Source organism: Siniperca chuatsi, linkage group LG12 (assembly GCF_020085105.1).
Source record: "Siniperca chuatsi isolate FFG_IHB_CAS linkage group LG12, ASM2008510v1, whole genome shotgun sequence".
In the NCBI taxonomy this organism is placed as follows: Eukaryota; Metazoa; Chordata; class Actinopteri; order Centrarchiformes; family Sinipercidae; genus Siniperca; species Siniperca chuatsi.
This window is the reverse complement of record NC_058053.1, coordinates 14,306,869-14,320,441: the sequence shown is the minus strand read 5'-3', so window position 1 is coordinate 14,320,441 and position 13,573 is coordinate 14,306,869. Positions and strand designations below refer to the sequence as shown.

General features: G+C 38.6%; 1 protein-coding gene across 4 annotated transcripts in view; it reads left to right on the top strand.

Moving 5' to 3' along the window:
- The window catches only part of stk39 (serine threonine kinase 39), a 34,569-nt gene that overhangs the window by 18,691 nt on the left and 2,305 nt on the right, over positions 1-13,573 (top strand). For 2 of the 4 annotated variants that reach the window (XM_044216908.1, XM_044216907.1), the window contains 8 exons: positions 664-735; positions 2,194-2,316; positions 3,447-3,476; positions 3,879-3,935; positions 4,683-4,744; positions 10,816-10,868; positions 11,065-11,133; positions 11,433-11,497. In XM_044216908.1, the coding sequence (XP_044072843.1) occupies positions 664-735; positions 2,194-2,316; positions 3,447-3,476; positions 3,879-3,935; positions 4,683-4,744; positions 10,816-10,868; positions 11,065-11,133; positions 11,433-11,497 (531 nt within the window). The remainder of the gene's footprint in view (positions 1-663; positions 736-2,193; positions 2,317-3,446; positions 3,477-3,878; positions 3,936-4,682; positions 4,745-10,815; positions 10,869-11,064; positions 11,134-11,432; positions 11,498-13,573) is intronic. The other 2 variants (XM_044216909.1, XM_044216910.1) reach the window with 2 other exon arrangements.

Here is a 13,573-nt window from a genome sequence, read left to right as displayed (position 1 = left end):
CAGTGAATGAAAAGGAGATGGCAGATCCTCCGGCCAGCTGTCACCAACAAAGTAATTTTAAATGAATACTTTATCTAATGAAAGTAGGGAGAAACTCAGGAATGAAAGAAAGTGAGGAAGAGAGGAAATTGCCTCTTACAGACTTGAGAAACAAGGATTTGTCAAGGCTTTTGTCATATTTAAAATATGAATGTAAAAAAAGATCACATTCAGAGTCATACAGTATAAACTGTAGGTACTTGTGAGTTGACTAACCAGCAGAGGGCACCCTGACACCTACAAGAGAGCTTCCAGATGAGAAAATTGGAGGCTTTATCGTTTAAAGATTAGACATTAGTGGCTTGAGGATTGATATTGAGTTCCAGTTTATGGTGCAGTGCACAATTGATGATGGAATACTGATTGAGTTCTGCATGGATGCTTTCTGAAGCCTGATTTCAAAATAAAGGGCATTTTACCCGAATGTGTATCAGGTTTATCCCCTGCAAACCCTGATATCAGTTATTACCAACACTGATCTAACAATGTTTCTATTCATACATTTACAATGGGATAATTTTGTTAGCTGCATGCTTGCCGTGTTAGTTTTTTATTCGTGTGAATGTCAGTCGGGCGATCATGTATGGCCGCTGAGTGCATTGATCTGTGTCTGTTTTGCTCAAGGACCCCGAGCAGAACTGGGGGAGCCTTGGTTCTATGTCAGGTTTGGAAAAAAAACCCAACACCACCAGATGGGTAGTGCTTCTTTAACTTTGACCTTGTCTAAAGCTGGGGAATTTATATGACCCCGGTGCTAGTGGCTTACAGTTTTGTGTGCTGTCTTTTCTGTAACGTTGTGGTGCTCTTTTATCTTACTTCACACTGCTAGACTAGTCATGTGTTGCTTGCCTTACACTCTCTTCCAGACTGTAGAACTGCAATTACAGGCTTTACCAATGACTCTGCCATACTTATCTGCTTTGTTATGCTGGTTACATTTGCAGTTATATTACTACTGGTGTTTAACCAAGTTTAAGTCATATTGGATATTTCTCTTATGTTGCCTCTTGATATGATTTATAGATTTGTACTGTGCTGTACTTATTGTGATGTACCCATTGTGCTGTACCCAAGCTGTGCCTACTAAACTGATACTATCACTATAAGGAATTATATGGTTTATATTGGAGTACTGAGCAGTTTTGTAAGTCAGTGTACTGTATATTATCAATGTAATGAATACATTCATACCAGTAACCTTTGAAAGTGAGTATATACAACCTACAACCTATCTAATGCACCAGAGGTCTGTAAAAGATTTTGGAATAAATGTGTGTATATTTTGGTTTTTGCTAATTTAAATCAAACATATAACTAATATAATTTGTCTCTATTACAATTTTCATTATTAGATCATAAAAGACTTTCTAAGCATTTATTTACTACTCAGCGAGAACCCCACCCATCCAAACAATAGCTCATCAATGAACAAAGTTTGCAGGGAAAAAGTGCTGTTTCCTGTTCTCCCATTCTCTTTCAGCAAATGTGAAGAACCACAACCAGCTGGCCTGATGAGTTTATATTCCAGACTACAGTGGCGTATTGCTGCCACCATGACAAAAAACCCCAACATTGCTCTGTTTTTTGTTATAACGTGAAAAGTTTCCCTTTCATTTCATAACAAGATATTTTTTCTACATACAAAATTATTCCGTTTTTACAAGAAACTTTTCCACATTTGTTTTAATAAGATATGTCAGTTTTATGAAATAATGAAAAAGGTTTGTGATATAACAAGATGAAGTGATATGTTTTTATAACAAGAAAATTTATTGTAAAAACTGAATCATTTGGTATGTAGTAATAACGAGAAAAATATGTCACAATGACATGAAAAATATCTTGTTATAACAAGATTTTTTTTGTCAGTGTGGCAGCAATACGCTGCCATACCACACGCATATTTAGTTTTATTGTCACGAATATGCAGCTAGGGTTGCCAGTTGTTTCTCTCAGAGAGGGGATCATGTAGGTACATCAGCTCATCACAAGGGTTCCAGTACTCCAAAAACATTAAGAACCACTGCTCTAATATAAAGGCCTGTAAAACAATGGGTAAAACACAATGTACATACGTGTTCAATAAAACAAAAAACAAACTATGAATGATATCATTAACATTAAGTGTGCTGGCTGTGTGTTGTCATGGTCCAGGTGAGGAGAGTCCCAGGCTCCAGTGGCCACCTGCACAAGACAGAGGATGGAGACTGGGAGTGGAGCGATGACGAGCTTGATGAGGGCAGTGAGGAAGGCAAGGCAGCAGTGAATCAGGGCAGGGTAGGTGAGACTCCACAAAGGCCAGCCTCGGCAGTGTGTATTCTTTCATATTTAGTCATGAGTCTTTATATTCATCTTCAAATTCATATGAGTAACAAGTTTTATAATACATCATCATTCATCATCAAGATATTTCTTTAGATTCAGCTTTATTTGTCATTGTAACAAAACTACATTGTGTGCATAGAAATTCAGAATTTGAGTTACAAAGGTGTTGGTCAGTATTGTTGCATGTCATGTCTAACCTGTAGATCAAACAGTTATGTAACTTCCCCTCTGTCTTTAACCCTGTACATTCCTTCTCTCCCTGATCAGTCTGTTTTTTGGATAGCAGATGGCTTATCTCTGAGAGAGCCTGTCATGAGGTTGCTGTAATGAGCTGGAAGATAGCTGCAAGGATTTGAGGCAGGAGGAAGTAGACAGCTATAATCAAAGAGCTCTTTGATAAAGATACCCAGCTTTAATGTATGATGCAACAAATACTATGTTACCAAAAGTAATGATTTAAGAAACTAGTGCAGTGCCCATTCAAAACGTGCCTGTTCGGAATGGGCCGATTGCTTGACGTCCGGTATTGCTGCTTGCAGCTTTCTTGAGAACCATGCTTACATACATACAGAGAGACTCCTTCCATTTTAGTTAGACTAGTGCAGTGCCCGTTCAGCCACCCTCAAGCCAAGACTGATTGCTTGGCTTGAGAGTGGCTTATATTTTATATACACATATACTCAGAATATTTGTTTCTGAGACTTACGGTTCAAAAGTTAGAGGCCAAAATGTAAAGTTTGTTATTATGGTGCCACCATCTGGCCAAATTGCACCAAATTCGACACTGCACTCCATTGGGTCCTCGGCAATACACCCGACAAGTATGAAGTCGATCAGATGAAAGGTTCTCGAGAAAATCGAAGGATGTGTTTTTAGTTTCCTTTCATCGATCTCAGGCTTGTTACTTTTCAGCAGCTGTACTGAAACAGAGATACAGTGAATGAAAACTGAAAAATGCATTAAGGGTATACATTACAAGTTTTTTTTTGAGAAACTGAAAAAAGAAAATAAATCATTATTATTGCTGTTTACCTATGAATATGAAAAAAAAAAATGATTGATTGTTTGATTTTTCCCTCCAGTCACGAAGGGTCAAAGATGAGGCCAAAGATGTAAGTTAGCTCTTCCTCTCATACACCAAATTTAACATGCAATTCAAATTCTCTTTTTGTATTTTGGCAAAGAGACTAATTGTCATAGACAAATAAGCTTCATCCTTTCTGCTGCTGTATCATTTGTGGAAATGCAGTTAACTGGCCTACTTGGGCTGAAGCTTATGTAAGAATCATGAACTCAATTATGAATGTTTATTTCACCACACACATTTTTATGCAGTTTAATCAAAACAGCCAAGCACCTGTTTTAAACTGTCTGAGGAAGCCAGCAAATTGCTCCTCCTTGATTGTTTTGAATTGGCTTTCCTGTGTTGTCTTTATACGATGAGCTCTGATTTGATATTTACCAAAGATGTAATAGCATTTGCACAATTATGCCTCTCGTTTTGTTCCTCCTAGAATGAGGAGAATGCCAACAATGTCCCTATTGAAGGGCTGTCTATTCAGCATCCCCAGGTGAGGGATTCAGCAGCAGCACTAATTTGTCATGATTCAATGACCTTGATGCCACACTGATTGTCTGTGTGTGTTTGTGTACATCTATGCGTGTGCATACTGTACATGTGTGCGTCTGTCTGTGCACATGTGTCGGTGGGCGAATATGTGTGTGAATGTCGGTCTCCTGGAGGGATGCTCTCAGCAGTAATAACTCAGAGTAAATGGCTGTCTGCCTGACAGTGCCAGCTCAGTGGCTGGGTGTATCTCATCTAAAGACTCGCTGCCATTGCAGCCCATTTTCTAAGGCTATTGTCATTTTGAAAATGAGACAAAGCAGTTTGAGGTGTAGTCTTGTGCTCCAGTCAGGAATTAAATCTGACAGCTACTCAGCAGTCATTTCTTACCCCTAATATCCATTATTTGCCATACAAAGACTCCATTTGTAATATGCTAGTGATAATAGTGATATATCTTTCCTTCCTTTTCTTTTCCCATACAACTTCCCTGCAGCTGCAATAAATGGAAGACATTTTCCAGAAAAAATAAACCACAGGGCTGAGTGTGCGGCATTGGCCGCACACTCAGCCCATGTGGTTTATGTTTTCTGACTATATGTTCATCTTGCAGTTACCAGAATCTCTTTTGCTCTGCAGTACAAGCTGTGCACAAAGCTTCCTTCTTTTCACAGAAAACATTTTTGTCTGATCTCTAAGTCCATTATTGTACCATGTAAGCTGCCTCATCACCAGATGCTTTCTCATACAGGTCGAACCCTTTGAGGACAGACCCTACATTCAAGGTGCTGTGAACATGGTACTACGGCTAAGGTGAGACAGATGCTTCTTTTTCAGATCATTTTCTCAATCATCTGCTGATACACAAGGCAATCTTAAGAAAATATTGATTTGGATCACTCATGGCAACACAGTCTTAAAAAGCAGTTTAAAAATCACTATGTTTCTGTGAAATAAAAGCAGAAATGCACAGCAGATTTACAAATGACAAATTAAATTTCTGGATGCACATCACTTTGCTTTGTCCTAAACATGCAGGCTATTAATAGACCTAATGATCTTTGCCTGCTACAGAGGGGAACTGGCATTGCCATGGATCGGTTCATCTCCCTTTGTCTCACCAGTCGTGTCGTAGGGAGGAGAGTGTTACACTCCATTGGTTCTCTGGCTGTGCTCCACAATCTGCTTTCCTCCTTTCTTAGCACCCTTTGCTTCTTGCTGTAGTATTCCAGACATTGTTGTTTATGAACAAATTTCAGTGGCAAAGTGGAGGCTTGTGATTCAGCCTAAGAGTGATCAATGTAGATACTTCCTGTTAGAAAAAAACAAAATTTTGTTCTCTTACTTATCATATGTATTAAGGGGGAATTCAAGGCAGATATTCAAATTACAAATTCATTATCTGTATATCATATGCTTTATATCTTCCCTCTCCCTCTTACTCAGTATGCAAATATACTGAGAAAGAGAGAGGACATTTTAAGGGATGCAGCAACAGACAGACAGCGGTGCATTTCTGGACAGTTGAAGGTCTGCCTGTAGCTCCCTGATGAGCTGGTTGCAGAGCACACACTCTTGGTTGAACAGACATTTGAAGGTCCCTCCCCAGGCATTCACCATAGCACAGAAAACCATTTTATTCTGTGCTTACTAACAAAACAGTGGTCTGGATGCAACAGAAGATGGCTAGCTGTTTCATAGCTGGTGAAGAGTCATTATTCTAACCTGGTGATTAAAATAAATTGCCTCTTTCGATGGTTTGGACTTTTTTTGGTTCCTCAGTTTCACAGTTTATTCATGGTTTAATGTTTGTTGTTTTATGTGGATTTTATTGCTCAAATACAAGAAGCCTAGTAGACGTGGTTATCAATAGTAAAGCTCTTTTTAAATGTAAAAATACAGTTATCCTGGTAACTTTAGAATGAACTTGTAAAAATGTGTCAAAGCAGAGTCGTGCAGCAAATGAATTAATTTCTACAGAGAAATGCATTCACTGTGTTTAATATGATCCAAGCATTGGGCTGTCAGGTCGTCTCTCTGGTTTCTCAGCTAGAATATTCAGTATTAGAGATGCAGACACATGATGGATGCCTTCTTAGATGTAAGTCTATGAGACTTGATGGCATTTTTTCAGAGAAATATGAAGGTCTCAAATGCTCATATATTCCCTGGTGGATTACCAAGACCTTTCTCTATAGCCTCTCCTTTGACATGCTCTCCAGAATGACATAGGGGATGTATTAATGATGGGATGTTTGTATTATGCTTTATATTCCCTAAACTAGAAGATGTTATGATTTTAGGAGCATTTTGCTTCATTTTGAATGAAAATTTTGGGATAAGCGCAAGGGAACAGGTTCTGAGCTATTTGCGTCTGACTGAGTACTGTTTCTTTAAGAGAAAATTTACTTTTTTTATTGTTGAGAAGGATTTGGCTGGTATGTGTTTTAAAGTGAATCAGCACAGAAGGTATTATAAGATGAGAGACTGCATCATATTTTGGGATTTTCTTTGGCTCTGTTCCTCTGTTTTGGGGGCAGAACACGAGATATTTGTGGCCACAAATAGTGTGAGACTGCGTAAGAAGCAGTGTATTTAAGTAGGGGGATTAAATGAAACATTAATCTGGAATATCAATGTAAAGCAGACAAGTTGTTTTTGCTAGGCCTCATGTAAATTCAGAGAAAATAGTGTTTTAAAACCTGGATCTTGTTGTCAGTTGTCAGGTAAAATATTATACTAATATATGGGTATGCTGGCAAAAAACACAGCAATAAAAGTATTGTAAAAAAAAAATATGGTACTTGAGAATTTGTAAAAGTTTAAATTTAAATAGCGAATCCATAAAAGTAATTGCATTTGAGAGACCAAAATAAACAGCTAATTGGTCTCCTCTCTCAACTAATAAGGGAGTTCAGCAGATTAGCATGAGTTTATGGTAATATGATCCCCTCAGTAGCAGAGATGGGAGAACAGCAGCAGCATGATTGGATTTTTGTCAACATTTTGCTTGGAACTCATTCAATCTTTTTTTTTTTTTTTTTACAAAGACACTGAGGTCTCCTGAGAATAGTATTGTCAGCAGTTTGAAGGGGAAGTTCAGACTTGCATAATATGCTTGCTGTTTGGTGCAATGTCATTGGAGCTTAAATAGCCTAGATGCAAATTGATTTCACTGAGCAGTTCAGTCTGGAGGTGACATTTCCACATGTTTTGTAAAGGTTCTTCTTTATAAAGGGTAACTAGCAGTTTACAAATGTCAGGGTAGCTTCTGAAATATATTCTTAATAAATGTTAGAGAAACAGTGGTGCCTGTGATGCCACCCATGGGTTTACAGCTTTCTGCCATCTTGTCAGTTGTGTTGAGCCAAGTAAGTCCCAACCACCTCTGCACAGGCGTCTCATTAGGTTTCACTAGTACAATAACAAGGACATGATCCCTCATTGCCTTATAATACGGTATATTTTGGGGTTTTAGCCCGTTAGTTGGATAAAACACCTAATTGGAGGATGTAACCTTAGGCTGTAAACTGTGAATGGTATATTTCAAAAATGTCTGACATTTATGTAGATTTATGTAATTGACAGATTAATCTATAGTAAAAACAATCAGGTAATGCCTTGTTTTACTAATTAAAAAATAACACTAATAATTTCCTAGGAAGTTTGCTTCAGAGAACATTTGGTGAATTGTATGTTTGCCTGTAGGCAATTGTAACATTTTGCATGTTCAGCTGACCTTCTGTTTACTGACTAAAAGACTGACTCTCAAGGTTATGCTAGAAATGAGTTAGAATTCATTAATGGAAAGTCTAGAGGCTGACCACTGTCTTAATTTCTCTATAATTAATAACAAATATCATGGTTCTTTCCAGGAAGGTTCTTGGAAATTATTAGGAAAATATAAGGAATTTATGAACCTGTAAAATAAAGCGTTACCAGTAACAGTAAGGGTTAGTTGTAGGCCTAGTAAAAGTTTAACAACAAGTTTTAATAGTTTTTGCAAGTACTATAAATTGTTGTTTTCTGTGTCACACCTGGATCACATCTTTAACAAAATACAATTTGCTGCCTGAACTCTTTTATTTTTATGTGCATTCAGCCATGTGATCTGCTATTAAGATATGAGCTTTGGGTACTTCTTTCAGTCATAACATTCTCCCCATACATATATTGACTGTGTTTGTCAGTATGTGTAAAAAAAAAACCCTGCCCCCCCTGTGAGTGTGACATAAAATGTATAATAAAACTATGTAGTCTTGTCACAGTAGATCATGTGTCTGTTGGTCTTGGCATCATGGTGTGTTGCATTTTCTGTGATATATCTACATTTGTCATACCTAAAAATACCAGTCGCCTCCACTGTCAGTAACCTCTGTGACAGCCATTAATGCAGGTCTGTAATTTGTTGTCCTGACAAACATTACCAGGTGTACATGTGGGAACATTTTTAAAAGATTGCCCTAGACATTTACCTACCAGTCTCCATTATGTTTGCCAGTGAAATGTTTGTTAAATCCTCTACCTAAAATCAAAGACCTGTCTTCACTAGTGGGAAAGCAGTCTGTCCACTTCAGGATTACGCCGTTTCTTTTTTCTAAATAATGTGTCATAAACCTGACATTTTTCAGTGACATTTTACAGTCATCTCACATACACGTTATACAAGTTAGTTCACAACATGTCAAAAAGAAAAAGGGGGTTGGTGGGTGAAATGCTAATTTTACTGCTGTTGAACTGTGGAAACATTAAATCTTCAGTGGTATTTAAAAAGGTACTGTAACTCTCAAACGTCACGACAGTGTTCAGTCCACTATCGATGGCCAGATGGTCCTGACGTAGTCTGAAAGAATGCCTTCTAAACACTGTGGGTTTTCTACGGAGGAAGCAGATTTTAAGCACGATTTATTTGGGCAGGGTTACTATCCTCTTACATACATGTTGCCTCGACAGCCTTGGCAATGTGCACCCTTTGCTTCCACTGCTGGGAATAGAGATGTTCACGTCCATCTGCTCCACCAGTTTTTACCCAGTTTTTTTATTTTTTTTTTTATTTTTTCTAATTGTAACTCTCTAAAGTTTAAATAAGTCAAGTTGACTCACAGCTAAGCTGATAGTAAGTCCTTACTCCCACTATTTTGTAGACTTGCTACTAACAAACTCATTGTAGATATGTCTTTGGTTATGTGTGTGCTGAATTATGGGTCTAATCTCGTCTGAAATGAGGGTTGTGGGCTGGAAGTGTCATTTATTTAACTAGACTACAAACCAAATTAATCACCTCCTGCCACATTTCTTTTGGGTAGCACTGACACGTCCTGCATTTAACAGCAACTGGCTACTCCCCTGTCACACACATATTTTAAAGACAGATTTCTAATACAAGTGATGCAAATGAATGCAAGTTGATGCTGCAAAGAGGCTGGAGGGCACATCATCAATGCAATCAAAGAAGCTGGATGTATACATGCCTGTTTTTTTCCTTTTTTACATTTTACTGCAGACCAGGGTTGAGGATACATGGCACTTCAAAGTTACAGATACATTAAAGAACTATGCAAACACTAAAATCACATTTAGTTACATTTAATCTTCACAGAAATCACAGAATACAGTAAACAGGTGAATGCACAAAGCTAAGGAAATGCCAACATTTTCTTCAGTTCTTCATGTAGTTTTGAGAAGAGCATTTTTGATATCCTCTTTTCAACTCTACAGTATATATCTCTGTGGATACAGCAGGTGTGAGGCATGCAGGAGAAGCAGTTAGACAGCTGTTACCTTTATGCTGCTCAGTATGAAGCTACTGAGACATGTCCTCTGCATGTTCATCCACTACTACAGCACCTTTTCCCACAGGTGCACTGCTTTTATGGTAAACCTCAATATTTGACAAGCAAAGTTCAAAGCATCTTTTCAAAGTGAGGGAAAATTCACATTCAATATAATGTTCATTACTTTTTTTATTGCAACTCATTTACCTAATTATTGCGTTAGTTACTTGGGGAAAGGTGATTAACATTTCTATTAAATAATAGATCAAAATGATTATGTGTAATGTGAAAGGAGTCACTGGTAGTGACAAGAATTATCACTAGACTCTGCAGTTCTCTTCAACTCTGCAGAGCGTTTTAGTGCCTTTCAGCTCATTGTTTTGGTTTTCTTGCCTGCAACTTTACTGTTTTAATTCACTCTCACCGCTCTTATCAGTGCCGTTTTCACCAATAAACCTAATAAGAAATCCATTGTACGCTACCTACCCAGCACCAAACGGCATACAGACAAAGTTAGTGACTAGCTGGTGAACATAGTGGAGCATTTAGCAGCTAAAGAGCCAGATATTTCCATCAGGAGTTATTAGAAACCAAAAACAGAGTTTTAAGGAGAGTGAATATTGGGCAAATATTTGTCAGGTGAACTCAAACACGACTCCAAATGAATGCTAATGTTGCTGCTTGATGAGTAAATACGCCACTGTTTGCTAACATGTTTACCATTGCAACTTTATAAGGTGATAGTACTGTATGTCAATGTTGTGTTTACAGCTTCTTTCCACTGCCCCCAAGTGGCCAGAAAATCAATTAATGCAGGTTTAAGGACAACAATCTCATACTTGTTTTCATCCTCAAGCTCACTGATGTGGTCCTACAGTGTTAGCATGCCAGCTGTGCTGCTTGACCGCCTTATCACTTCTCCTAGTTCACATAAGTCATTTTCACATCTATACACAGCCCTTGTCTCATGCTTGTTTCCTAATGTTCTGCAGCTCAGTCATGTCTCTGCGCCCTAAAAACACAACTGTTAACAGAGAGAGCTGCAATACATTTAAATCTGACATTTCAGATTTTACTTGTGCAGTCACACCCTCTTGTCTCTTCTTTCAGGAACTCTAGAAAGGAGCTGAATGACATCCGGTTTGAATTCACTCCTGGGCGAGGTAAGAGCTCTGCCTGTATGAATTCGAATGGGCTATTCCCTTTGTGATAACATCTTTAGGCACTGTGGATTGTTGTGTGTCTATTGGGTAATGGCAGTGTTTGTGCTCTTGAAAGTATCTAATTCAGTATCTAAAACAATTACCTGCTAAGTGGAATGTTGCAGGCCCAATATTTGTCATGTTATTCCCTCACAAGACACCGCTGATGGCGTTTCCCAGGAACTGTTCTCGGCCGGCCTGGTCAACGGGCATGATGTTGTTATTGGTAATGTTCTACCTCTTTGTTCTGGGAAATTGTGTTGTCTGAATACATACTTATCTAAGCCTGTGTACCATAAAACATCACTCAGAGAGTATCAGGATTTTACTGGAAAGGCTATTATCAGAGATGGACATTTATTTAATTTGGCAAGTCAACAGAACCTGACATAACTAAAGTTGATAGAAATTACTTTACTATTTTATTTTCACTGCATCTAATTGTGAAATGATACAATAACCTAACTATAGTTTAAAAATGTTATATATAAAACATCATGTTGTTGTATGCCCTCTGCATCACAGTTGCTGCTAACCTTCAGAAGATTGTAGATGACCCAACTACCTACAGAGTGTTGACCTTTAAGCTGGTGAGTTTCTAGATGATTGATGGTTGATGACCTCCTCCCGGGTTTGTCCTGGCTGACAATGTCCAGCTGTAAACAGCTTGTTGATGAAAGGTTCAGTGAGGAATGTGGAGTTATTAGAAAGGCAACAAACAAACCAAATAGCTTCAGAATGAACCAACATCGGTCACTGAAGGTTATAAGGAATAATTAACTTTGCATGAGGAAATTAAGTATTTTGTGGCTACTTTGTACCCCATCACTCACAGACTAGCTAACGTTAGTGGAGTGGAGCACTAAACTCCAGCACTAACCAATGAGACCAGCTGACCAAGAATCGAGAATCAATGTGTTATGTTTGTTTCATCCTGTGTAACACAGCTGCATGTACATTTAGCCCATAGGAAGCCTACATTAAAATAATAAAGTAACTAAAATATATTTCACAGCTGAACAGCTTGTATCACAGCTTTCCTTTGATGTTTTTCTATAATATTTTACATGATGTCCGATTGTATCTTGTGTATAATCCCTGGAGAGGAGTGTAGGATTTAAACAGCCTCTCTTCATCCAGCATGAACAAAACTCTGAAGGCCAATCACAGTTTTCAACCAGCAGCAGCACTGTTTTCTTTCTGCTGGCTTCACTCAGTGATGCATCTTGTTAAATCATAATTGAAACTGCTGGATGCTGTTTATTTATTTGTGCGCTATATCATCTATAATCACAGCAGAGGAGAGGACAGACGAAGACTAAGTGCATGTTGCGAATGTGTCACTTTAAGAAGCCCTTTGTATGACTATTAGAAAAACAGTGACATTTGTGAAGAAAAAAAGGAAGCAATAATGTCAGTCCTTCTGACAAAACTATGTAAATTATGTTTTATTGACCTTTCTGTATTTGTGGGTAAACAACATCTGTGCTTTGGGTCACAGTGCTTTATAAAGTGACCTTTCTGCCATGTTTGCCTTATCAGCATCTAGTGAGCGTTGCAGGTGGACCAGTCTCTAGAGAGTCAGAGTGAGGGCAGTGCCGGGCACACCATGTAGATATATGGGCATGCTTACATTTCCATATGTTAACACTGCTCCTCTGTGGCTCCACTCTGCCTTTCTAAACGAAGAGTTACGAGTGCAGTGGCACAAAACCCAGGGAGTGAGAATAATTATCCTTGCTAGGGGAGCTGTTCATAGAACTTTATGCAGACAATTTATGGTGTGGGTGGCACTAGAGCAACTTTATGACTAAACTGAGCAAGAGGTCACTATAGACTCAGAAAGAGCGACCTGTTATCATAACAGTCCCTCCATGTTGATCAGACAAATGCAGTGCTCTCATACCCCCAGAGAAATGGAGTGTCTCTCCCCAATCAGGTGTGAATTGCTATAGGCCGGTAGGTGTTAGGCCACTGATTCACTGGAGAAGGAGAGCTGAATGAAAAAGAAAAATTCCCTGGTTATCAGGGAACACTCTAAATCTAAATGCACACTGCCTTTTAATATTGCCTCTGTGAAAAGCATCTGAGCAGCCTAAAAATTGGGGTGAGATGAGGGGCCGGAAGGTTGAACTTTCAGTAAAACAAATATTGTGCTTTGTCACTGGGACCTGATAAGTTTAGGGATGATGCACTACATGGCCAAAAGTATGTGGACAGCCAAACATATTATGAGCATGCCTGAACATTACACTCATGCATGACTGTTGGACATCTTATTCCAAAATCATGTGCAATAATATGCTGCTATAACAGCCACCACTCTTCTGGGAAGGCTTTCCACCAGAGTTTGGAACCTGGCTGCAGGTTTTGTTCCCATCCAGCCAGAGGAGTAGAGAGACCGGGCACAGATGTTAATAAGACCTGGCTTGCAGTAGGTGTTCCAGTTCATCCCAAAGGTGTTGGATGGGGTTGAGGTCAACAACAAACTAGGAAGAACATTTCTTTTTGGACCTCAGTTTTTGCACAGGGGCATTGCCATGTTAATACAGGACACAGCCTTCCCCAAACCGTTGCCACAAAATTAGAAGCACACTATTGTCTAAAATATCATTGTATACCCTCGCAATAAGATTTCCTCTCATTGGAACTAATGGGAGTAGCCC